Genomic DNA, 27,402 nt, shown 5'->3' with positions numbered 1-27,402 from the left:
CCTCACCTCCTCCCTGTAGGCCGTCTCGTCGTTGTTGGTAATCAAGCCTACCACTGTAGTGTCATCTGCAAACTTGATGATTGAGTTGGAGGCGTGCATGGCCACGCAGTCGTGGGTGAACAGGGAGTACAGGAGAGGGCTCAGAACGCACCCTTGTGGGGCCCCAGTGTTGAGGATCAGCGGGGTGGAGATGTTGTTACCTACCCTCACCACCTGGGGGCGGCCCGTCAGGAAGTCCAGGACCCAGTTGCACAGGGCGGGGTCGAGACCCAGGGTCTCGAGCTTGATGACGAGTTTGGAGGGTACTATGGTGTTAAATGCTGAGCTGTAATCGATGAACAGCATTCTCACATGGGTATTCCTCTTGTCCAGATGGGTTAGGGCAGTGTGCAGTGTGGTTGCGATTGCGTCGTCTGTGGACCTATTGGGTCGGTAAGCAAATTGGAGTGGGTCTAGGGTGTCCGGTAGGGTGGAGGTGATATGGTCCTTGACTAGTCTCTCAAAGCACTTCATGATGACGGAAGTGAGTGCTACGGGGCGGTAGTCGTTTAGCTCAGTTACCTTAGCTTTCTTGGGAACAGGAACAATGGTGGCCCTCTTGAAGCATGTGGGAACAGCAGACTGGGATAAGGATTGATTGAATATGTCCGTAAACACACCAGCCAGCTGGTCTGCGCATGCTCTGAGGACGCGGCTGGGAATGCCGTCTGGGCCTGCAGCCTTGCGAGGGTTAACACGTTTAAATGTTTTACTCACCTCGGCTGCAGTGAAGGAGAGCCCGCAGGTTTTGGTAGGGGGCCGTGTCAGTGGCACTGTATTGTCCTCAAAGCGGGCAAAAAAGTTGTTTAGCCTGTCTGGGAGCAAGACATCCTGGTCCGCGACGGGGCTGGTTTTCTTTTTGTAATCCGTGATTGACTGTAGACCCTGCCACATACCTCTTGTGTCTGAGCTGTTGAATTGCGACTCGATTTTGTCTCTGTACTGGGACTTAGCCTGTTTGATTGCCTTGCGGAGAGAATAGCTACACTGTTTGTATTCGGTCATGCTTCCGGTCACCTTGCCCTGGTTAAAAGCAGTGGTTCGCGCTTTCAGTTTCACGCGAAAGCTGCCGTCAATCCACGGTTTCTGGTTTGGGAATGTTTTAATCGTTGCTGTGGGTATGAGCTGTGATATCGCTCGCCTACAACCGTGATCAGGGATTTCTATTGGACAACAGTTTCTACTTCGTACTAAACCATCTTTGGTTGGGGTCAATTTGAATTGAAGTCGGTGATTTGATTTTCAAATCCAGAAAAACCTGACATAGCTTCTCCTTTTCTGTTTATTGAGAAGTTATTGACTATAGATGTACATTATTATTTATTTATGGGAATTAAAGTTTACTTCCTGAATTGACTGCCTTCAATTTGAGTTGACCCCAACCCTGATGTCCAGTGCGGGCGTGCGCGCACACACACACACACATCACACTACCCAAACACCCTTCTTACATTTCCCCACCACAAGCACCCATCTAATCCACATATCTAGCCCACAAACAAACACAATGGCTTGGAAACGGTCTGTTGGACATTAGGGCCCCTGTGTGCTATGAATGCGTCCCACATGGCACCCTATTCCCTATATAGTGCATTACTATGGTCCCTGGGCAAAAGTAGTGTACTATGTAGGGAAAAGGGATGGGGCCCTGGTCAAATGTAGTGCGCTCTGTAGGTAATATGTTGCACTTGAGTCCTGCTTCTTCTAGCATGGGAACGCCTGCCTGGCTAGTCATCTCAATGTACAGGGTAAATAATGCCTGTTGAGCTGACGGGCGTAGGCTGAGCAAACAACCTGACGTCATGCTGCAGCCTGGCTGTCTGCCTGTCATACTGCACATTGTTCATCCCTCACAGGCATGCTAGTCTTTTAATGTAACGCGTCACTCAAATACAATCTGGGGTCATTTTACAGGTTTTGTTTTCTGGGATTGATTCCCAATGGCTTTTTTGGAGCCCAAATGAATTGCGCCTCGTTTAAAAAAAAATTGAATTGGAGCAGGACACGGGCTACGGCAAGCATCTTGTTTTGGATAAAAACATGCTTTTTTTTCTGTGTGGTTTGTGGGCATAGCGAACAGGCACAGGGTGTGTGTATATGATTGATTGTCTTGTCAGGTGAATCTTGCCCCTTCCCACAGCCATTTGGGGACTCCACCAGAGCGGTGGTATTTGGGGTGTATGATGTGTGTTTATGTAGCCGCCCCCTCTCCCCTTCCCAAATGATGCATATTTAAGTATAGTGGATGAGCTCTAGAAGCAGAGCAAAGACAACTTTGGGCCCTCTGTTTACCTTTCTTTTCTCTTTTTTCCCCTCTGTCTATCTCCAACAGCCGGACACACTTGGTGCTCTCCCTAACCTACGGGAGCTGTGGTTGGACCGCAACCAGCTCTCCTCTTTGCCACTAGTGAGTACGGTCCTGGCGTGGCATCCATACCCTTCTTATTCGCTTAGAACCAGAACATTGCTCAGAATGAAATAGGCTTGGGCGGTATGCCTTATACTGGGATATTTGGAAGTAGCCACGAGATGGTTTTTCATTACCGTTGAAACAATTTCTTTGACGTTTTATTTTGTATACATTTGAATATTTGTAGCTACGTTTTGAAGTAAATACCTGCAGTCAACTTGTGCAATACGTTAGGAGATAAAGAAGATCGTGTCATTCATTTTCCCGGAAGTCCCCAGTCATGTGATTTTGTTTACAAGCACACAAATACAAGAGTCACTCACTCACTCACTGTTGTGCAGCATGCGCCAGGTGATCTAGTTACAGTATGGAACTCACAACTAAGTGTTTGCCAGCTAGATGCTGTATCTAGATACTGTATCTTATACCTATAAAGTAAACTGTGCTAAATGCTCTGCAGTTGAGCATTTGGTTTGCTATTTTAGTAGCTAGTTAGCTTACTAGCTAAGTGGTTAGCTTCTTCCAAAAGCAAGCTTTGCTTGGTAACAGCAGAGAGGCCCCTCCTGGATCAAGAGCCTTGCTGTCTAGTGTTGGTTTTGTGCATGCAGCAAACTATTATTAGCATTGAGTTACTTGTATAACTTTATAAGCCGGGACGTCTGTCCTGTAAATACTTTAGGTCAGAGACTTTATAAAATGTTCGCAATGTGCACGTTAGCATTTAGTTAGCATTCTCTAAAGGATTGTACATGTACATGTTGGCAGTGGGGTTTGAAAATAGCGCCCCTTGTGTCTAGTTATGAATATCTCGGTATGGCACAAGGTCGGTATGAAGGTATGGTAATCTGGATACTGCCCAAGCCTAGCAGGAAACCTACCACATACATTTCAGTGGGAGTATTCACACTAAAAACGACATTGATTTGTGTGTGTGTCTGTAGGAGCTGGGGAACCTGCAGAGACTAGTGTGTCTAGACGTGTCAGAGAACCGACTGGAGGAGTTGCCCTCGGAGCTCAGCGGCCTGCTGGCCCTCACTGACCTGCTGCTCACACACAACCTCCTGGAGGTGGTGCCCGACAGCATAGGTGAGGAAGAGCGAGAGATGGGAGAGAGCGGGGGAAGGAGGTAGATGGGGAGAGAGGGAGGAAAAGTTGCCTGATGGCATTCGCAGTCCCGTTGTATGGTGGCTTATTCACCTGAACTGGTTTACACAGTAGCTTCATTGTCAGACTAAACTGAGTTTTTCAAAGTACTTTGTCAAGGTGTGTGCTTTTTACCAAGTACTGTTGAATTAGACCCATGGGCATGGGCATATTCATTGCTTGGATGTAATAGAAGGTAATGCACTGAAAACCATACTGCCCCCTACTGGGGAAATGATACATATATACTGACTCAAAGGCTTGTGATGTTAATTGACCTGGGTCATGTTCATTAGGCTCTCTGAAGCAGCTGTCCATCCTGAAAGTGGACCAGAACCGACTGACCCACCTGAGTGACGCCATAGGAGAGTGTGAGAACCTGACGGAACTCGTACTGACCGAGAACCTCTTACAGGTACATTTTAGAACCACAGTTTGCTGGCTCAAAACAAATGTACAGTACTATATGTGCCTTGTCCCGAGACTCCCGGCCTTGTCCTTTCAACATCTCCCTTGAGATGCATAACTTTTAACATCCATTCAATAAAAATAGAATAAAAATATTGTGCATTTTTATTCAATAGACTCTGCCTCGCTCGCTGGGCAAGTTGAAGAAGCTGACCAACCTGAATGTGGACCGCAACCGGCTGGGCGACGTGCCTGATGAGCTGGGTGGTTGTGCCAGCCTCAACGTGCTCTCCCTCAGAGACAACCGCGTGGCGAAATTGCCCGCTGAGCTGGCTGACGCCACCGAGCTCCATGTTCTGGACGTGGCAGGGAACAGGTAACCCTTCTACACCCCGTATAGGTCCCGTAAATCACTGGTGTTGGTAGACTTCTCTCCTGTAATAACATATCTAGTGACTCCACTTCTCAAGTAGTCCGAGCTTCTCTTGATCCTTTATCAAGTCTTATAGTCTAATAATGATATAATAATACAAATAATAATGACATTTTTTTTCTCTCAGTGACTTATAGTAGTGCATGCATATATTTTCATATGGGTGGCCCCAGCAGGAATGGAACACACAATCCTGACGTTGCAAACACAATGTTCTTCCAACTGAGCAACACCGGACTATTCTTCAGAATAGTACTTTCCATATGATTTGTCCATGTTGTTGTGTGGTGTCCCCAGGTTACAGAACCTGCCGTTTGCCCTGGCCAACCTCAACCTGAAGGCCATGTGGCTGGCAGAGAACCAGTCCCAGCCCATGCTCAAGTTCCAGACGGAGGACGACAAGAGCACCGGGGAGAAGGTGCTCACCTGCTACCTGTTGCCCCAGCAGCCCTCCCCCAGCCTGGGTGAGTTAGCCCTACACCTACCTCCTGGTGGACATCATCTTTATGCCATCATCATCTTCCTCCTCCTCTCTCACATCTCTATCACGCTCGGTTCTCCATCTCTACTTTTTCCTGGGCTACTCACTATTTACCAACTTAACCGAAATCCTCCTTCACTGCATATCCTCTTCCCTTTACTTCCTCTAACATAGGAGCTGCACTGGGGTGTTGCAAAATCAGTCTGTTTTTTAACCCGTGACGCTGGAAACTTTTGGCCAGCGCGAGCAGGTCACAAGCTACTTTATCAAGTGTGAGCTGCGTATCGAAATCTTGAAAATAGAACCAGAGTGCAATTTTACACTGAGCAGCACATTCCTCTCCCAGAGTCCTTCTTGCTCTCCTGTCACTCTCAACCCAAATGTTCTTACGCTGTTCTCATAACACCACAACTCCCCTGTACCACAACGATGACCGTTTCAATCCAGGAAAAGTGATTATCCTGTAAGCTGTTTTTGTAACCCAGTCCCTCTCCATCCTGTCTCCCTACAGAGAACCTGCTGCAGAACGGTGTGGACGACAGCTGGATAGACAGCAACCTGAACCGGGTGTCAGTTATCCAGTTCCAGGAGGAGACTACCAAGCAGGATGAGGACGATGAGGCGGCTGCCGAGCGCAGGGTAAGACTACTAATACACTTATACATATAAACTCGGCAAAAAAAAGAAACGTCCTCTCACTGTCAACTGCGTTTATTTTCAGCAAACTTGACATGTGTAAATATTTGTGTGAACATAACAACATTCAACAACTGAGACATAAACTGAACAAGTTCCACAGACATGTGACTAACAGAAATGGAATAATGTGTCCCTGAACAAAGGGGGGGGTAAAAATCAAAAGTAACAGTCAGTATCAGGTGTGGCCACCAGGTGCATTAAGTACTGCAGTGCATCTCCTCCTCATGGACTGCACCAGATTTGCCAGTTCTTGCTGTGAGATGTTACCCCACTCTTCCACCAAGGCACCTGCAAGTTCCCGGACATTTCTGTGGGGAATGGCCCTAGCCCTCACCCTCTGATCCAACAGGTCCCAGACGTACTCAATGGGATTGAGATCCGGGCTCTTCGCTGACCATGGCAGAACACTGGCATTCCTACCTTGGAAATCACGCACAGAACGAGCAGTCAGAACGAGCAGTCAGAACGAGCAGTCTGGCTGGTGGCATTGTCATGCTGGAGGGTCATGTCAGGATGAGCCTGCAGGAAGGGTACCACATGAGGGAGGAGGATGTCTTCCCTTTAATGCACAGCGTTGAGATTGCCTGCAATGACAACAAGCTCAGTCCGATGATGCTGTGACACACCGACCCAGACCATGACGGACCCTCCACCTCCAAATCGATCCCGCTCCAGAGTACAGGCCTCAGTGTAACACTTATTCCTTCAACAATAAACGCAAATCCGACCATCACCCCTGGTGAGACAAAACCGCGACTCGTCAGTGAAGAGCGCTTTTTGCCAGTCCTGTCTGTTCCAGCGACAGTGGGTTTGTGCCCATAGGTGACATTTGCCGGTGATGTCTGGTGAGGACCTGCCTTACAACAGGCCTACAAGCCCTCAGTCCAGCCTCTCAGCCTATTGCGGACAGTCTGAGCACTGATTGAGGGATTGTGCGTTCCTGGTGTAACTCGGGCAGTTGTTGTTGCCATCCTGTACCTGTCCCGCAGGTGTGATGTTCGGATGTACCGATCCTGTGCAGGTGTTGTTACACGTGGTCTGCCACTGCGAGGACAATCAGCTGTCCGTCCTGTCTCCCTGTAGCGCAGTCTTAGACGTCTCACAGTACGGACATTGCAATTTATTTCCATGGCCACATCTGTAGTCCTCATGCCTCTTTGCAGCATGCCTAAGGCACATTCACGCAGATGAGCAGGGACCCTGGGCATCTTTCTTTTGGTGTTTTTCAGAGTCAGTAGAAAGGCCTCTTTAGTGTTTTAGTTTTCATAACTGTGACCTTAATTGCCTACCTTCTGTAAGCTGTTAGTGTCTTAATGACAGGGTCCCGAAAAAGGGACATTTCTTTTTTGCTGAGTTTACAATACATGAACAGTGCTTTATGAGGAGCTTCGTTCATGTGACTCGTGCACTGCACGAACCAACACGTTTTAAAATGAAGCGCTCTATGGCTGGTTCATAACTTAGTTTCCTTTCATGGTCCTTTCTTTCCTTTCCATTCTGACAGTGCATGACAGGGTAAAGTAATATGGTGGAGAGATATCCAGTCAGAAAATCAGTAGCGGACTCCATTCCAGTCATAGTTTCGGCATCTCAGTCTTTGAGTTTCCTTGAGTCAGTTTGTTGTACTTTGTCCTTGGGTCTAATTTACAGTTTGCAAAAGTCTTTTTGAGGCGGTCTCCTCCTTGTGTGTCTGTAGATGAACTGTCAGTCTGGGGAATTGACAGATTCTCGTGCGCGTGTGTCTGTTCAGGGTCTCCAGCGCCGGGCGACGCCCCACCCCAGTGAGCTGAAGGTCATGAAGAAGGTGATTGAGGAGAAGAGGAACGAGGCCCACATATCCAGTCCTGATGGAGAGCCAGAGTCTCCTGGTACTGAGGTACAACACACCACTGTACATCCTACATGCCACCATACTTGAGATCCGTGAGTGAAACTTTTTAACATTTTAAATGCATACATTCGGTAAACACCGTCAGTGCTATGGGTATGGTTCATACAGATCATAGGTAAAGGTGTACTGTTGAAACAGAATCTAAGTGTGTACCTGTTGGCCACTTATCCAGCATGTTGTTCTGAGGATTCTGACGTGTGATTGGTGGTTGCAGGAGAAACGACTGAGCAATCTGTCCAATCAGAGCCACGACTCTGCGGCGTCCAACAGCACAGCCTCTGCCAACTCTCACGAGGAGAGACGGTGCATGATTACCACAGCGAGGGAGAGCCTAGTGAGTGGGCGTGGTGAGGAGGAGGAGCTAGACGAGATGGAGGTGGAGTATGTAGAGGTGAGTTTCACTACTACGACAGTCTCTGTTTCAATCGCCTCTCCTAATACTGGTGCTGTCATTGAAGACCTGGCGTTTCGTAGCTAGGAAACCTCTGTACCCTAGTTATACACTTTCTCCTGGTCAGGTCAACTAAATATCCGTGACTAGTGAGACGGATCCTTGTCTTCAATACGATCGTTTCCCTCCTGCTCTTTCTTTCTCTCCCGTCACTCACACCATCCTTTCCCTTCTTCCGCCAGCCCACGGTGCACTTTGCAGAGGAGCCCATATACCGGGGTGGGATTGAGGACGGTGAGGATGAGGAGGGTGGGGACGGGGTCCCATGCAGCGACCTAGAGGAACAGAGGCCCCAGTTCCCTACGGAGAAGCAGCGTCTGATCAGGAAGGACACGCCGCACTACAAGAAGCACTTCAAGATTACCAAGCTGCCAAAACCCGAGGCGGTGGCTGCGTTACTGCAGGGCTTCAGCCCCGACGCTCACCTGGCCCAACACCCCACCTCGCACCACCCTGACCCCGAGGAGGAGGAGGAGGAGGAGGAAGAGGAGGAGTGTATGGTTACTCCACAGCGCCACAACAGAATAGAAGAGCCAGAGCAGGAGGATAGGAGTCTGCTTCATGTCAACTCTTCCCTGCAGCCGGTCAAGGTAAACTGGGCTCGGGGTGGGGGTGGGGGGTTCAGGGGATGGTGGGTAGGAAACACAATTACTATACAGGCTACATAGGCTCGTGGTGAGTAGGGCTGTAGTACAAAACTAAAACGTACACCAGACCTGCCAACCTGCACAAATTCTCCATTCTATGCACGCAATTGTATTTTCCAAATTGTGTGTGTTAGTCAAGCACATTAGACACTGTTATTTTGTAGTTAGCTCCTTAGCGAAGGCGTCTTTACGGTGAAGGTGTGTAGCTACAGCGTTTAGTCAACTAGGCGAGAACACTTCCTTGCCAACATGCTTTGACGTCCGCAACGCCAGTAGGCGCGAGCGCGTTGATGAGAAAGGAGACCTGTGCGGTGTTACGGTAGTTCAGTGCACGTCGCTGCGTTGATGGAGACAAAACACGGCAGAGCGAGCTATTCCGCTAAAACCGTCGTTCACGGAAAGCTATGTTAGACTTAAAGGTTAATAGGCCTATGTTCATTAATCAGTTGTTGATTTGTCCTCTTGATATAGCGGTGTCACCAGTAGGCTGCTGCTGATGTGATAATGGTCAGGTCACCAATGACAACCAGGCATGTTGCTGAATGGCCTAGTAGTCAGACTTAACTGGATGGATGAGGTCAGGGATGGAGATCTGGAACAAGCTCATATAGGCCTATTTCAGTTTCACATTCCAAGTAGCCTACAGTAAGCTGGACTACTACGTTGCATCCAGTGATTGAGTAATTCCTCATTTTCTTCCCAAACAAAATTAAGAAGCCAGTTTTACATTTTCGCTAGACTATTCACACATAGACACCTATTAATTACAATAATCATTACCCCTAAATTTTGCAAGTGTCATTGAGACCATTTCAATTTTTATTTAGGATCAAAGACACGACTTTGTATTGGTTACATTGTTTGATCATTTAAGACTAGGTTTCAGGACATGGCAGTTAGAGGTTTTTTTAATAATGTAAAATGCTCCTATTTCCTGAGGGGGAAGTTGACTGACCCCCTACGGACCTCCACCCTACCCAACCTTAGGCATACATCAGCACCACTTTGTCAGAAAATCCTAGGGAGAGCCTTGATTGTACCTTCTAGTTAGCTTTCTAATTAGCAGCAAATTACCAAGTACGCGTAAGTCTATTGCGTACCGTTCCTACTGAGGCAGTCTTCTGCCAACATCATTATTAGGCAATAAAAAAAGTGCATTTGCCTGTGATTTGAGCAGTGTGGGTGTCGCGAGAGCCGTCGTGAGGTCCGCAGGGCCGGGGGTCCCGTCGCCGTGCTGAAGTGGCACTCATAAAAATGATTCAAGGTTGGCAGGTCTGTACACACTCACTATCATGTTATTATGTAGTTGTCGTGTTTGGAGCCCCAAGTTTTTTCTTCTTCTGATAAGTTGACTACACTAACTGGGGCCACCTGGTCACGAAAAACTTGGCGCCCTAACCATGTATCCCAATTTCAAATTAACCAGGACTACCATGGGCTAGATTTCCTTTAGTGTTTTTTTGCCCTAATAAAGCTGACAGACAGTTGAATAAAGCTTTTGCACACCAGTTCTCTTCATGCTGACATGTTAGTGGCCTGCTCGCCTCTATGCACACCCTAGACACTCAAATGCCTAGAAGCTCCCAGTCTTGTCACCCTGCATTCAGTTTGGACTGTTGGCACTGGATTGGATTGACATTGCATGTCATGTTGCTGTGCATAGGAAAAACGATTTGTTTGTTTACAGGAAGTCCTATAGTTTGCACTCGGGTGCTTTTACGTTGCCCTCTCTGTCCCACACAAGCAGGATTCTCTCAGACATTCACAGATGGCGCTAGTCGGTAACCTGTTGAAAGACATAGAATAACTAACAAGAGTGGACATTCTCATTGACAACATTTGATAAATGTTTGTAAATGTCATCAAACAGACTGACAGTTTACAAATGGACAACCACCACAAACCAAATCCAGTGTGAGTTGTTTAAATGCTTGAAACGTGGACACATTTCACCCCATTAGTCCTAATTGTGTACCAAATGGCACCCTATTCCATTTATAGTGCACTACTTTTGACCAGAGCCCAATGGGCCTTGGTCAAAAGTCATACACTATAAAAGGGTGCAATTTTGGATGTAGTCATGTGTATCCCCACACACTTCCCAGTCAACTCAGTGGAGCTCCCTCTTGTGGCTGCTCTGAGCTCTCGTGTCAAGTTTCCCAGCTCTCTTGGACCAGTTGTCAATAATGCCAATGATAAAATCTATTAATACAGAGTGATAGTCTATCGAATCCCCACCCCATCAGCTGTCCACTAGACACCTCCTGCTGGCCTCCTGCTGGCCTCCTGCTGGCCTCCTGCTGGCCTCCTGCTGGCCTCCTGCCATAAAGTCCCCTGCACCTTGCCTCTGTCTACCCACCTCAGTACTATGCTTCTCACCATATCATTTGCTGTTCCCTGTTCTGTTTTTAAATTGTTAATGACTTCTCCCTGTCCTGCCTTCCTATATTTGTGTGAAAGTGTATACCATGGCTCCTGAAATGTATGATTCTAAGACAATTTTATTCAAATTGATTATTAATCGTAATCACCAATAGAGCTGCTACCTAATATGCAGAGAATGAGAGCGGGGTGTGTGTGTGTGTGTGTGTTTGATATAGTGTACGTGTATGTGCGTGTCTATGCCTGTTGATCTGCAGACCATCCGGAATTTGTCTTGGCAGAGGTGGAAATGTTGAGACCCAGACTAACTGATTTAATTTATGATTATGAAGTATTGTTGGAGTGTGGTATGCACCTACATAACAACCTGTTTTCTAACAATTCTGCAGCAGATTTCAATCTTAAAAGACAACAACGCATCAATGGCTTAAAACAATTTAGATTTGCATTTGACACATCTAGCTACTATTTGTATAAGGCTGTCTAGATCTGGAATTTATTTGTAATTGCTTAATGGCTGATTAGAATTTTAATATGATCTTTTTTTGGGGTTGTTGAATGATTGACAACTACAACTAAATCTGAGCAAGACTACTGCACTTTAGAACATGTATTGCACAGGTAAAAGGGTTTACTGTGGTGTCTGTTTATAGGCTGGAGGGAACTTTGCTTTGGGAGCCACTGCTTTCTTTCCCCCATTTCTCTTTCTGCACACAAACTGCCGTCCCTGTGTGGCCTGTAGCTCACCTTATTCTGGGTCTCGAGTTTCCACCCCTGCCTGCATCTGCCTCTGGTGGCTGGGGAGTGAGTGATGTGTGTGACTGGTGTTGCCATTGTTCAAAGGACCTCCACTGGAAATCAAATTGGCCATAATAAATGTCCTTATTTCACACACTATACAATAGTGGAGATTCGAGGTCGACCGATTATGATTTTTCAACGCCGATACCGATTATTGGAGGACCAAAAAAAGCCGATACCGATTAATCGGACGATTTTTTAAAAATATATATATATTTTTTTACATGTATTTATTTATTTGTAATAATGACAATTACAACAATACTGAATGAACACTTTTATTTTAACTTAATATAATACATCAATCAAATCAATTTAGCCTCAAATATATAATGAAACATGTTCAATTTGGTTTAAATAATGCAAAAACAAAGTGTTGGAGAAGAAAGTAAAAGTGCAATATGTGCCATGTAAAAAAGCTAACGTTTAAGTTCCTTGCTCAGAACATGAGAACATATGAAAGCTGGTGGTTCCTTTTAACATAAGTCTTCAATATTCTCAGGTAAGAAGTTTTAGGTTGAGGTTATTATAGGAATTATAGAACTATTTCTCTCTATACCATTTGTATTTCATATACCTTTGACTATTGGATGTTCTTATAGGCACTTTAGTATTGCCAGTGTAACAATATAGCTTCCGTCCCTCTCCTCGCCCCTACCTGGGCTCGAACCAGGAACACATCGACAACAGCCACCCTCGAAGCATCGTTACCCATCGCTCCACAAAAGCCGCGGCCCTTGCAGAGCAAGGGGAACAACTACTCCAAGTCTCAGAGCGAGTGACGTTTGAAATGCTATTAGCGTACACCCCGCTAACTAGCTAGCCATTTCACATCGGTTACACCAGCCTAATCTCGGGAGTTGATAGGCTTGAAGTCATAAACAGAGCAATGCTTGAAGCATTGCGAAGAGCTGCTGGCAAACCCCCGAAAGTGATGTTTGAATGAATGCTTACGAGCCTGCTGCTGCTCAGTCAGACTACTCTATCAAATATAAAATATAATTATAACATAACACACAGAAATACGAGCCGTTTATACGTTTATTCTTTCAGTGAAATACGGAACCGTTCTGTATTTTATCTAACGGATGGCATCCCTAAGTCTAAATATTGCTGTTACATTGTACAACCTTCAATGTTATGTCATAATTATGTACAATTCTGGCAAATTAATTACGGCCTTTGTTAGGAATAAATGGACTTCACACAGTTCGCAATGAGCCAGGCGCCCCAAACTGCTGCATAAACCCTGACTGCTTGCACGGAACGCAAGAGAAGTGACAATTTCCCTAGTTATAAGAAATAAATGTTAGCAGGCAATATTAAATAAATATGCAGGTTTAAAAATATATACTTGTGTATTGATTTCTAAAGAAAGGCATTGATGTTTATGGTACATCGGCCATTCTGATTAATCGGTCGACCTCTAGTGGATATGACCTTTTGGGGTTTATCCCAGTGGCTGAATGAATGTGTGTTGTTTTGAAGTGTGTGCATTTGTCTTCTGTTTTTGAATGGATTTGGTTAGAGTATGCTTGTGTGCATATTAGTTACTTTGGCCTCACTAATCCGCATGCCTCTCGCTGGTTCCTGTCCTAACAGGGGGTGTCATTTGATCAAGTCAATAATCTCCTGATTGAGCCTGCTCGAATTGAGGAGGAAGAGGTCTGTACCTATACTCTTTCACTCCATCCACTCCCGCTCTCACTCTTGTTCTCTCTCTTTCTCCCACTCACCCATTCACCCACCCGCTGGCTCTCAGTTGGAAAAAAATAAAAATAATAACTCACATAAATCAATGATTAATCCAAGCCAATGGCCCAGAGAAATGCCCACCACAAAACCATCGGACCGCCAGCGTAGTAGAACTTGAAGGGGAGGATGCAGGAGTAACACTTTATAAGGCCAAAGGGTTATAGGATTTAAGTATTATCCAGTGCATTTGGAAAGTTTTCAGACCTATTCACTTTTTCCACATTTTGGTGCATTACAGCCTTATTTTAAAATATATTACAAAAAAAAAAAAAAACATCAATCTACACACAATACCCCATCATGACAAAGTGAAAACAGGTTTTTATAAATGATTGCAAATGTGTGTATGTGTATGTATGTATGTATGTATGTATGTATGTATGTATGTATGTATGTATGTATGTATGTATATATGTATATATGTATATATGTAAATAAAATGGATACCTTATTTACATAAGTATTCAGACCCTTTGCTATGAGACTCAGGTGCATCCTGTTTCCATTGATCATCCTTGAGATGTTTCTACAACTTGATTGGAGTCCACCTGTTTTCAATTCAGGTGATTGGACATGATTTGGAAAGGAAAGGCACACACCTGTCTATATAAGGTCCCACAGTTGACAGTGCATGTCAGAGCAAAAACCAAGCCACGAGGTCGAAGGAATTGTCCATAGAGCTCAGAGACAGGATTGTGTCGAGGCACAGATCTGGGGAAGGGTACCAAAAAATTGTCTGCAGCATTGAAGGTCCCCAAGAACACAGTGGCCTCCATCATTCTTAAATGGAACAAGTTTGGAACCACCAATCGGGGGAGAAGGGCTTTAGTCAGGGAGGTTACCAAGGACCCGATGGTCACTCTGACAGAGCTCCAGAGTTCCTCTGTGGAGATGGTTGTCCTTCTGGAAAGTTCTCCCATCTCTGCAGCACTCCACCAATCAGGCCTTTATGGTAGTGGCCAGACAGAAGCCACTCCTCAGTAAAAGGCACATGTCATCCCGATTGGATTTTGCCAAAAGCATCACGTCTGAAGGAAACCCTACGGTGAAGCATGTTGGTGGCAGCATCATGCTGTGGGAATGTTTTTCAGCGGCAGGGACTGGGAGACTAGTCAGGATCGAGGGAAAGATGAACGGCGCAAAGTACAGAGATCCTTGATGAAAACCTGCTCAGGATCTCAGACTGGGGCAAAAGTTCACTTTCCAACAGGACAATGACCCTAAGCACACAGCCAAGACCATGCTGGAGTGGATTTGGGACAAGTCTCTGAATGTCCTTGAGTGCAGAGAATAATTGGAGAAACTCCCCAAATACAGGTGTGCCAAGCTTGTAGCGTCATAACCAAGAAGACTTGTCTGTAATCACTGTAAAAGATGCTTCAACAAAGTACTGAGGAAAAGGTCTGAATACTTAAGTAAATGTGATATTTCAGTACATTTTTAATACATTTGCTAAAATTTCTAAAAACCCATTTTTCCTTTGTCATTATGGGGTATTGTGTGTAGATTGAGGGGGGAAAACAATTTAATCAATTTTAGAATAAGGCTGTAACGTAACAAAATGTGGGAAAAGTCAAGGGGTCTGAATACTTTCCGAATATAAAACAATATGGTTATACAATTGTAATGAAGAAGTTATATGTAAATGGTAAACAAGTGTTTACCCATCAATGACGTCCTACCCCATTCTCAGGTTCTACCACGCTGTTGCTCGTCCTCCTCCCGTTCTTCATCATCCTGTTCAGGCTGTGTGGCCCTGGAGTGAGTGAATGTGCTGCTGTCTGTGATGGAGGAGGTCCGTCTTCTTTCAGCACCGTCTTTCAGGTTTTACACTTACTCAACCGGTGTGTCCAGCAGGATCTGGCCCACACATTGCAACTTCTAACCAGGAGAAATGTATTTTGTTGAAGATATCTAAGACATCTGAAATTAGTTTTAGGATTTCTTTGTGAGTACATGTATGTGCATTATCAAAAAATAAAATGCTGTTCTTTCACAGCATGGTACCACGCCCTACATCTATCATGATATGACAAAGGAACACGCTGGCTCTTTCCAGACATTTTAGTCCAGAGGGTAAGCACTTTGCTAAACGGTTTGCACTGCTGAATAGCGCAAGAACCACAAAGCAACTTATCAAGAACGTAAAGGCCCAGTGCAGTCAAAAACATGATTTTCCTGTGTTTTATATAGATTTCCACACTGAGGTTGGATTAATATTGTGAAAATGACCACCTGAAATGTCACCTTTTTTGTTGTTGTGGGAAGAATTTTTGGCCTGCCTGGTGACATCACCAGGTGGTAAATTAGTTAATAGACCAGGGGTTCCCAAACTTTTTTGGCCAGCGATCCCCATTTTGAAAACAAAATGTTTTTCGCGACCCTACCACGTAAAACAAAGTTCTGAAATAAACAGTCAGTGTTTACTTTGTAAATTTGGGCTATGACAGTTGCACCAACAGAACATACACCATAATCTGTGAGGTGTATGACTAGTTGAGTGCTCCATGAACACGGTTATGCCTAACATTAGACCAGAACCTTGATGCTGTTTGACGTCTAAATTTGAACATTAGTCAAAAGTATTTTTGACAGTATTTCAATCTGAAGACAGTATGGTTTGAAGTGACTGAAATGCGTCAGAAAGGTATTGCGAAGTTCAGAAGGTCATCGGGTAATGATGTTGTATAATATTCCGTGTAGGAAAGAACATCATTGACGTTATTTCCCCACCAGTCTGATTTAGTGCCTGGTCTTGTCCACTACTTTCTAACGGCTTGTGGGCATAGTAGATGCAAACAGTACGTCTTATCTTTCAGTGATGGGTCTATAATATGTTGTATATTAAAGCATTCAAAGGATGAAGCCACATTTGTAGGAAGTATACCACGTTGTTAATTACAACTGCATCTAGCGGCTACTGGAGGTTACTGAAGTAACCCTGGTCCTATGAACCAAGCACACATTTTCTCACGCGACCCCATTTTAAAATTAAGCGTTAAGATGACACTAAGATATGTGAACGCCTGACACAACTACTGGCACTACTGTGTAATTTATTGTGGGGAGCACTTCAACTAATTGTGGTTGAATTTAATTTACGTTTTAGTCCATTTTAATTTACAGTTATCCAGAGCGACTTACAATAAGTGCCTTCATCTTAAGATAGCAGATAGCAGTTGAAGCAAGTACATTTTCCCTCAATAAAATGGTTATCAGCAAAGTCAGTGCTTGTAGGAAAATGTATACTGAACAAAAATATAAACACAACATGCATCAATTTCAATGATTTTACTGAGTTACAGTTCATATAAGGAAAACAATAAATTGAAATAAATTCATTAGACCCTAATCTATGGATTTCACATGACTGGGCATGGACGTAGGGGAGCCAGGCCCAGCCAATCAGAATTCGTTTTTCCCCACAAAAGGGCTTTATTACAAACAGAAATACATCAGCTGTCCAGGTGGCTGGTCTCAGACGATCCCGCAGGTGAAGAAGCCAGATCTGGAGGTCCTGGGCTGGCGTGGTTACACGTGGTCTGCGGTTGTGAGTTCGGTTGGACGTATTGCCAAATTCTCTAAAACGACGTTGGAGGTGGCTTATGGTAGAGAAATTAACATTCAATTCTCTGCCAACAGCTCTGGTGGACATTCCTGCAGTTAGCATGCCAATTGCACGCTCCCTCAAAACTTGAGACATCTGTGGCATTGTGTTGTGTGACAAAACTGGACATTTTAGAGGGGCCTTTTATTGTGTCCAGCACAAGGTGCACCTGTGTACTGATCATGTTGTTTAATCAGCTTCTTGATATGCCACACCTGTCAGATGGATGAAATAAAATGCTCACTATCAGGGATGTAAACAAATGTTTGCACAACATTTGAGAGAAATAAGCTTTTTTGTGCGTATGGAACATTTCTGGGGTCTTTTATTTCAGCTCATGAAACATTGGACCAACACTTTACATGTTGCGTTTATATTTTTGTTCAGTGTGTGTATAGATAAATATTTATTTTTAGGGTGGATATTGTATGGAGGGTTGGGTTTCAGACGTTTTCAGGAGATGGGCAGGGACTCTGCTGTCCTAGCGTCGGGGAAACTGGTTATACAATTGGTCTGCCAGGGCAGAGACGAGCTTTGACTGGGTTGAGTGGGAGCTGACCCAACGTAGGTGTGGGAGGGCCAAGAGACCAGATGTGGCAGAACGGACTTTCGGGTTGGGGTGTAGGAAGATAGAGCCTGAAGATAGAGAGGGGCAGTTCCCTTTGCTTCGACTGGAAGCCAGTGGACTGTGTGGAGGGACGGGGTCACATGGATGAACTTGGAAGGCTGCGGTGTTCTGGATCAATTGCAGTGGTTTGATGCCACAAGCAGGGAGCTCAGCCAACAGGATCGCAGTAATCTAGATGGGAGATGACGAGGCTGGATTTGAATCCATTTTGTACAATATTTCTGTACATTTCTACTATTTAAATGTTTTACTTTGAAAGGATAGGATATTGTCATTGGGTGGTAGCACATACCTAACTAATAAGATAAGATACAACATACTGATTATTTTCTTTTGGTGGATTTGGCTATGGAGGAGTGATAGTTGGCCTTGGTGACTGAGTCTGTGCATTTCTGGTGAGGATGCCTATGGAATGGTTGGTACGTGCATATTGTGCATCTGCGCTGCCCGTGGTTGCATGAGCGTTCTGCAACGGTGACAACGAAGTTTGTGAGAGAACGGAGCCTTTTGACGACGACACACCGGAATGAACCTCCACTCCCCCCCCCCCCTACCCCAGAACACAGCACTCTTTCACTTCACTATTTCTTTCCTCTTCTTTCTCTCCCACTTATATTTCACCCTCATCCCCCACTTACTCTCACTCTGCACGGCTTGCGCGGACAGCATTCACACATCCAGTTCAGAGCCACACACCACCCTTGATGTGACTGTTCCATGACAGAGTGTTGTGACTCACCTCAGTGTCTGAAACTAGCCTTCACGTTTTATGTCAAAAGGATTACGTGTTTGTCGAGTCGTTTCACTGTGTGTCTTTGGGCTAATGTCAATGCCTTGTGATATGATGGGTAATTTGTTTAGCACTACCGTTAGTGATATTTGGAACTGCTTTTGTTCTGCTTCTACTCCAAAATGGCCACCTTTTTAATGAGTTACTGTGGCTACTCTCTGTACGGAGAGATAGAAGGCAAGACTCATGCCTTTTCTCATTCGACATACACTTGAGTTGAGTTTAGCCCGGAGACCAGAGTAGCCCCTGTCCATCCCGTCTGTCTGTCCCTAGTCCATCCACGCCGCACTCCCCAGATCGGCGCCACATTTTGAGTGGAGAGGGGGTTCACCCACTCCACATGACTTTAATTTAAATAAATAGTCAATTATATCCATTTACTTTCCAATCAACATTACACGTAATCACATTATCAGTTTGTTCATCACAATATGCAGCAACCTTCAAATTGACATTTGACCCAAAAGTATCATCTTGTTAAAGACAATTGTGTCAAGTGGAGTGTGGTGAGCCCTCCTCCTTCCTGTCCTGTCTGAGGATTGGGCTGTTGTGTGGGGCGACTCCGCTCAGTGCGCTGACCCCCTCTCCTCCATTTCCAGCACACCCTGACCATTCTACGGCAAACTGGGGGCCTGGGCATCAGCATAGCCGGAGGACAGGGATCCACACCCTACAAGGGGGATGATGAGGTGAGGGCTGAGGACAGCTGTGGAGACTCCTAAATGCACAGATGGATTGTGTCCCAAATTCCCTATAGGGAACCAGTGCCCTCGTCAAAATAGTGCACTGCATAGGAAAACAGGGTATTATTTTGGACACGTTCACATTCTGCGGACTGATTGAGACTTGTGACTGTGTACTAGTCTGTCTGTCTGTCCCTCCAGGGAATTTTCATCTCCAGGGTGTCTGAAGAGGGCCCTGCAGCGCAGGCTGGGGTCAAAGTGGGAGACAAACTCCTAGAGGTAAAGTGTGTGCATGTGCGTGCTTGATAAGCATATGGGTGCCCATTCTTATGCCTGTTTGCAGCCATGGTGCATTCATGTTCAAGGTCCATGAAGAGGCCTTTTAACTGTAGAGAGAACCATGATCTCAGCTCCCTCCCTCTCTCTCTCAGGTGAATGGTGTGGTTCTCCAGGGGGCAGAGCACCACACGGCGGTAGAGGCCCTGCGCAGCTCGGGCTCCGCCGTCTCCATGAGCGTCCTCCGGGAGCACATGGTGGAGCCGGAGAACGCCATCACCACCACACCGCTGAGGCCCGAGGACGACTACTTCCCCCGGGAGAGACGGGCCAGTGGCCTTCCCTTCTGCATTGAGGCAGGCTCCCCCGCAGGCCTCCGACACAGGCTGTCTACCTGCCTAGCCCGCAACGACAAGGGTCTGGGCTTCAGCATTGCTGGGGGCAAAGGCTCCACAGCCTACCGCACAGGGGACATGGTGAGATGAACACACACACACACATCCCTAGTGTGTGCAGTAGACACTGAGATTCACACACAAATCCCTCAATGTACAACAGAGTGGTGTAGGAATATTGGGTGTTGTTCAGACCTGATTAATATTTCATCCTCCTGGTCTTAGTAGTGAAACACCTTTTGTATGTATGTCGTGTCAGGTTGTCCCACTTCTCAAGTCAACGACACGATACCTCTTAACTGCACTAGCTACAGCATTAGAGGGAGAGTTTAAGAGTCAGGATTCATGGATTTCCTACATATTTCTGTATTATGTCGAGTAATAGTCTCCCCCAACCCCTCTAAGGTTTCCTCATTCTGACAACCCCTTTTCCGGTTCCAGCGTTTACAGCCATCACCAAGGAGACATAGATATGAATAGCGAGCCTTGACACCTGATAGGTCCTGTGTAACTGGGACGGGAGGGGCCAGGGGGTATTTTTGGGCCACTGCATTGGCTACATTCATGCCTACATGTCCTGTGCAAACACCGCTCTCAAACACACACACACAGCTCGGGGAGCCCGTGGAGAGAAACCGAGATGCACACTTATCGCTAGAGTCTGTAAGTCTGCCTTTTTCTAGAATGGATGGCATCTCTGTTAAGATGGGCTAGGAGTAGGCCTGCACTTTGTCTGCCCCTGTGCATGATAGTTCGGAATTTAGGAGCTGAACCATAAGTACAACAGTGGAGGCTGCTGAGGGGAGGGCGGCTCATAATAATGTCTGGAACAAAGTAAATGGAATGGCATCAAACACATGGAAACCATGTGTTTGATGTATTTCGTACCATTCCACCCCAGCCATTACCACGAGCCCGTCCTCCTCAATTAAGGTGTCACCAACCTTCTGTGAAGTCAATGCGGTTAAATTATTCTTGTGCTGAGATCCTGCCACATAAATACTTCTTAATGAGCCCAAACAAACAATTGAGGGTAGCGGTAGACTAGTGACTGTGAATAAGACCGCTAGACTATATATTAAGCCCTGGCTGGGTGAGGTAATCATTATTGGACATCCCCTGGTAAGTTCTCTCCCAGAGTACACTGACTGATTTAACTAGCAGGGGGCATTGCAGACCTGTTGCACCAGATTAAGTCAATAGCTAAAGTCTACGACCTCTTTGTCTGGTCAACAGTTGTGATTATTCAATGAAGTCATTCAACGAGAGACGATTCGTTTTCATGCATATTTTTTTTGTTGAGAAAGTCTCTGTCTGCTCATGGTTTTAAAATGTATCAAATCTCATGTAGTATCAAGTTGTAGGCACAGTGAGCTATCCGATTTGCCAGCGCAGTACACACATTTGGTTTAGCCACAGCTCTCCTGGTGCGCCGGGAAGGAATTACAGCTGTGAGTCTTTATGGGTAAGTCTCCAAGATCTTTCCACACCTGGATTGTACAATATTTGGCCATTATTCTTTTCAAAATTCTTCAACATCAGTCAAAATGGTTGTTGATCATTGCTAGACAATCATTTTCAGGTCTTGCCATATATTTTCCAGTAGATTTAAGTCAAAACTGTAACTCGGAACATTCACTGTCTTCTTGGTAAGCAACTCCAATGTAGATTTGGCCTTGTGTTTTAGGTTATTGTCCTGCTGAAGTGTGAATTTGTATCCCAGTGTCTGTTGTAAAGCCAGGTTTTCCTCTAGGATTTCCCCTGTGCTTAGCACCATTCCGTTTATTTTTTACCCTGAAAAACTCCCCAGTCCTTAACGATTACAAGCATACCCATAACATAATGCAGCCACCACCATGCTTGAAAATATGGAGAGTGGTACTCACTAATATGTTGCATTGGATTTGTCCTAAACATAACACTTCTTATTCAGGACAAAAAGTGAATTGCTTTGACACATTTTTAGCAGTATTACTTTAGTGCCTTGTTGCAAACAGGATGCGTGTTTTGGAGTATTTGTGTTCCTTCTCACACTGTCAATTAGGTTATTATTGTGGAGTAACTACAATGTTGATCCATCCTCAGTTTTCGCCTATGACAGCCATCAAACTCCGTAACCGTTTTAAAGTCACTATTTGCCTCATGGTGAAATCCCTGAGCGGTTTCCTTCCTCTCCAGCAACTGTTAGGAAGGATGCATCTATCTTTGTAGTGACTGGGTGTATTGATACACCATCCAAAGTGTAGTTAAAAACTTCACTATGTTCAAAGGGATATTTAATGTCTGCTTTTGAAAAAAAGTTTTTTTGCCATCTACCAATAGGTGCCCTTCTTTGCGAGGCATTGGAAAACCTCCCTGGTCTTTGGGGTTGAATTTGTGTTTGAAATGTACTGCTCGACTGAGGGACATTACAGATCATTGTATGTGTTAGGTACAGAGGTGATGTAGTCATTTCAAAAATCATGCGACAAGCACATTTTTACTCCTGAACTTATTTAGGCTTGCCATAACAAAGGGGTTAAATATCAAATCAAATGTATTTATAAAGCCCTTCTTACATCAGCTGATATCACAAAGTGCTGTACAGAAACCCAGTCTAAAACCCCAAACAGCAAGCAATGCAGGTGTAGAAGCACTGTGGCTTTACTTCTTGACTCAAGACATTTCAGCTTTTCATTTTTTATTAATTTTGTAAAATTTTAAAAATACATAATTCCACTTTGACATTATTGGGTATGGTGTTATGCCAGTGACAAAAAATCTAAATTTAATTTATTTAAAAAAAGTAAAGGGGTGTGAATCATTTCTGAGGACTTAAATCTCAATTTCATGCACTCATATTAGACATTCATTAGAACCAAGATGATGTGCACAGACATGGGCTTGCATCCCAAATGCCACCCTATTCCCTACATAGTGCACTACTTTTTACCAGAGCCGTATAGTGTACTATATAGGGAATAGGGTGGCATTTAGGATACAGACAGGATGACATTATGAACTGACTCTTGTGTCCGTCTCTGCAGGGGATCTACATCTCGCGGATCGCGGAGGGAGGGGCGGCCCACAGAGACTGCACACTCCGAGTAGGGGACAGGGTCATCACCGTGAGTACCCCTCCACTCCTCTGGTTAAGCCCCATGGAGGCATCCCAAATGGCACCCTATCCCTTTTTGACCAGTGCACTATATAGGGAATAGGGTGCTAATTGAGACACCACCCATGTTCTTCTCTCGCTCTCTGGACCAGAGCTCGGTCTGTGTGAACTTCATGCCAAACACACCAACCAAGCACACACACGTTAGATAACGTGGTGAGTGATCTCATCATCAGACTCACAATATGGTTGCCACCCGTTGACTACTCCCAAATCAAACACAACTACACCCATCTAGTACCGGGTCGGACCCCCTTTGCCTCCAGAACAGCCGGAATTATTCGGGGCATTCTACAAAGTGCCGGAAACATTCCACAGGGATGTTGGTCCATGCTGGTCCATGCTGACGCGATGCCATCACGCAGTTTCTGCAGGTTGTGCGGCGGTACATTGAAACTGCTAACAGCCTGTTCCATCTCATCCCAAAGATGCTCTATTCAGTTGAGGTCTGGGGACTGACCAGGCCACTCAAGTAAACTGAACTCGCTGTCATGTTCCAGGGAGTGTACTTCCACTCCTCATTTGTCAAGTGTTGGCGATGGCGTGCCCGCTGGAGCCGCTTCTTCTTGTTTTTAGCTGATAGGAGTGGAACCTAGTGTTGTCGTCTGGTGCAATAGCCCATCCATGACTACGGATCGACGAGTTGTGCGTTCCGAGATGCCATCCTGTTCTCAGCCCGCCTGTTAGTTTGCACAATTCCTGCCATTATCCTTCGACGTCTCACCAACGAGCCGTTTCCACCCACAGGACTGTTGCTGACTGGACGTTTTTTGTTTGTCACACCATTCTCAGTAAATCCTAGGCCAGGGTTCCCCAACTGCCGAATTTGGCCCGCGGGTGGTTTGATTTGGCTACGTTTTCTGAGCAATTAAAATATATATTTTATTATTATTATTATTATTTATTTTTTTGGAAATCTGTTCTCAAGTATTCCCAAGCATTAGAGAGAGTTTGCATACAAATATAAGCACGGTTTCAAATTATTGTTTTAGTTACTTGGCTCATTGCGCTCTAGCGACTCTTTGTGGTGGGCCGGGCGCCTGCAGGCTGACCTTGGTTGTCAGGTTAACAGTGTTTCCTCTGACAAATTGCTGTGGCTGGCTTCCGGGTTAAGTGGGCGGGTGTTAAGAAGCACGGTTTGGCGGGTCATGTTTCGGTGGACGCATGACTCGACCTTCGCCTCCCGAGCCCGTTGGGGAGTTGCAGCGATGAGACAAGATCGAAGTTGGCGAGAAAAATGGGGGTAACATTTTTTTTAATGGGTGCACTATGCAGGGAATAGGGTGCCATTTGGGACGCAGCCCTAGACTAGCATGACCTTAGCTGACATATATGTGACTGGCTGCTGGAGCCAAGGTTCCTGCACGGTTCTTCACTGTGCCTCTCTTTACTGGTTATCATAGTGTTTTTATTATACAATGGCATGGCCTCACCTGCTGACAGAGTGCTGATTGAGTTGCACCTCATGCTCATATCCTTGACCATGGCTACAAAGGTAGGGCCTTGATATGATGGCTCAATGGGCCGTATTACCAATCCAGTGATTCCTTCTATCTTGAGACATCTGCTAACCCCTTAGTTACGTTTGTGTGCCGTGTGAAATAGTGTCCTCTTGTGTGTGTCTACAACTACTACGGTCTTGTTCTCTCATTCTCTGAGTCATAACCGTTTCTCTCTCTCCTGCCTCTTCCCCCTCCTCCTATGTGAGGGAAATCATAAAATGGCTTCCTGAATGATTCGGGTCCTGTCTGGTCTCTCGGCTTCTCTCTTGTGCTTTCGTTTTCTCTCCTCTCTCTCGCTCTCTATCTCTCTCTCGTGCGCTCTCCCTCTCTGTGAACCTGCTCTCTCACTCTCCCTCTCCCTGCATGGCAACTAATGCTCAATGTGTCTCCTTGCCTGCTCGATGGTGGTGGGTGTGGTTTTGGGATTGTGTGTGCGGAGCCTTTGTGGTAACCGCATGTATTACCATAGAAGCAGCCGCAGTAAGCTTATCAGCCAATGGTAAGAGCCGGTACTGTATGGTCAGTGCTGGCGTCTGTTTGTCTCTCGGACAAGAGGACCAATCACATAGCCCGCTTTTTTTGTCCCTCACTCCTCCGAGGTATCAGGACCTCGTTCTACATTTTAGGAATGTTTACAGACTGCAGTCCGTCCTCAAATGCCCTCCTGTAAAGCAATAGAATAGTTTAAAATGTGTAAAGGACGAGAGCTAGGTCTAGGAGCAGCACTGAGGCTGGAGCTGTATCTTGCTTTGTAGAAAAGTATTGATAACTCTGTTTGCTGCCTCAAGATCAGCCCATTCTTTGGCAGTCATCATATGACGTTGCTCTCTGTATTTTCAGTGAGCAATCGCAAACGGATAGCATAAACATAAGCCAGATTGGCCAACGTCCAAAATGCAGTATAGTTTATTGCATTGACAGGCTACTTTCAAGACTTTGAGATTGGAACATTGGAGAAAGGCTTAACATACAGCCGTTTCCGAAGAAGCTCCTTGCTAGCTTGCCCTCTGCTCCTCCCTCCTCCGCCTGGCTCCCTTCTTCTGTATGGGTATTGGCTTCTGGTCTGTTCAGATATCACTCACTCGCTGTACGTCTCAATGTATTATATTGAGCAATGATTGAGTTATTTTATTATAGTAATAATATACAGCTTCATGGCAACATGTGATGTGCGTCTAAACAATAATGATATGAGTCTAAACCAAGGGGTTGGAAGCAAAATGATTTCCCAATCGTTTTGTTCTAAACAGAACCATTATTTATTTAATTCCGTTCCACAATTTTGAACAGCAAAATAAAGTAATGAAGCGGTTCTAACCAAAAATAAGTAATGGTTTCGATTGTTTCTTTCTGTTCCTTTTGAAGCCTCTGAATGTTTTTTTAAATGTATTTGTATTTAGCTTAAATTTGTTCACAAATGGAATAGAGCAGCTTGCTATGGAGCGGGTAAGCCATGTACATGCATTTGACAGACAAGTGTAGTGGAGGGTGCGACTTGCAACTGAAATTGAGAGTGAGGAGAGCGCTGGGCTGGGCGTCTTGTTGTTATGACATGCGTTATCTGTATTAGGCCCACAGAATTATATCTACGGAGGAGCGACTTCTATGAAGGAACTTTGAATGTCTTTGAACTTCAGTGTTTGCGTAACTAACGCTGGACCAGAGCTAGCCCTTGATCATGACTCTGTTCCATTACATCACACATAATACTGCCTAGAATTATCGAGAGCTAGACCAGAGCTAGCTAACAAGCTAGCAACACCAAAATGAAAACACGTCTTACCTTTTTTGTAGTTAATAAATCCAATGTGAAACTAGATAACTATACTATCCTTAACTAGCATAGAAAAAGTTCATCCATTGTTCTCTAATTAAAAATCTCTCCCTAATTTATTAATCACGGCTGTAATGTCAGTAGCTACAGTAGACTATGCATGCTTCAGAGGGAGGTGGAGAGGCAGGTAGCCTACACGCACACACGCACACATACTGGCAAAGATTTTCAGCTGGCAGGTAGACATTGAAATAAGTTTGCGTGATAGTGAGGGCTTTTTTTGGACAATATGCCTGGAATGTAAAATAAAGTTATTAACCGGTTCCTGTGCTTTTAAAATAAGTTGTTTTCCAGAACAATATATATCACTTTCGTTCTTGGTTCTGTTCTTCAAAAAATTTCATTATTTTCTGGTTTTCTGTTCTGTTCCCTGAACCGGTTCCAACCCCCGAACACATTGCTCTCTGCCCTCACTGAACCTCTAGTCCTGAGTGTCGCACACTGTGGTTAGTCAGCCTACTGACGCCTGCCCTCATTGGTTGTGCCGTTCGATCCAGATCAATGGTGTAGACATGACAGAGGCCAGGCATGACCAGGCAGTAGCGCTGCTTACCGGCACCTCTCCTACAATTGCTCTCCTGGTGGAGCGTGACCAGGCCGAGCCGGGCACCGCAGGGGGCTCCCCGGGCCTGTCCCGTGCCCGCGCCCACTCCCCCCCACCTCCAGAGCCCTCTGACTCACCCGACCAGGAAGAGGGCAACGACGACTCGAGCCTCTTGCCACACGGGAACCACCTGAGCCAGCCGCTGGAGGACGAATACCCCATCGAGGTGAGACGAAGGGAAGGAAGGAAGCGGTTGGGAAAAGGGTATAGTACTATGTTATGGGGATAGTGGTAAGTTACCATGATGGAGCATTCAAGCTTTAGATTAACTTTAGTTTTAATGCCTTGACATTTGGCTTTTTATCTCGAATGCTCTACAGCTCAAGAAAAGATGGTGCAAGGTACGAATGCTTAGTCCTGACATAGGTTTATTATGCTAGGATGGT

General features: G+C 45.4%; 1 protein-coding gene across 11 annotated transcripts in view; it reads left to right on the top strand.

The window, feature by feature from the left end:
* Window positions 1-27,402, top strand: part of LOC139583801 (protein scribble homolog) — a 135,682-nt gene that overhangs the window by 69,932 nt on the left and 38,348 nt on the right. For all 11 annotated transcript variants that reach the window (XM_071415274.1, XM_071415275.1, XM_071415281.1 and 8 more), the window contains exons 7-21: window positions 2,372-2,446; window positions 3,391-3,535; window positions 3,889-4,007; window positions 4,177-4,376; window positions 4,731-4,897; window positions 5,426-5,553; window positions 7,364-7,489; window positions 7,719-7,895; window positions 8,138-8,545; window positions 13,388-13,450; window positions 19,165-19,254; window positions 19,450-19,527; window positions 19,680-20,000; window positions 22,946-23,026; window positions 26,910-27,182. In XM_071415274.1, coding sequence (XP_071271375.1) covers window positions 2,372-2,446; window positions 3,391-3,535; window positions 3,889-4,007; window positions 4,177-4,376; window positions 4,731-4,897; window positions 5,426-5,553; window positions 7,364-7,489; window positions 7,719-7,895; window positions 8,138-8,545; window positions 13,388-13,450; window positions 19,165-19,254; window positions 19,450-19,527; window positions 19,680-20,000; window positions 22,946-23,026; window positions 26,910-27,182 — 2,451 coding nt within the window. The remainder of the gene's footprint in view (window positions 1-2,371; window positions 2,447-3,390; window positions 3,536-3,888; window positions 4,008-4,176; window positions 4,377-4,730; window positions 4,898-5,425; window positions 5,554-7,363; window positions 7,490-7,718; window positions 7,896-8,137; window positions 8,546-13,387; window positions 13,451-19,164; window positions 19,255-19,449; window positions 19,528-19,679; window positions 20,001-22,945; window positions 23,027-26,909; window positions 27,183-27,402) is intronic.

Source organism: Salvelinus alpinus, chromosome 8, assembly GCF_045679555.1.
Source record: "Salvelinus alpinus chromosome 8, SLU_Salpinus.1, whole genome shotgun sequence".
Classification (NCBI taxonomy): domain Eukaryota; kingdom Metazoa; phylum Chordata; class Actinopteri; order Salmoniformes; family Salmonidae; genus Salvelinus; species Salvelinus alpinus.
This window is presented reverse-complemented; position numbering and strand designations above follow the sequence as displayed.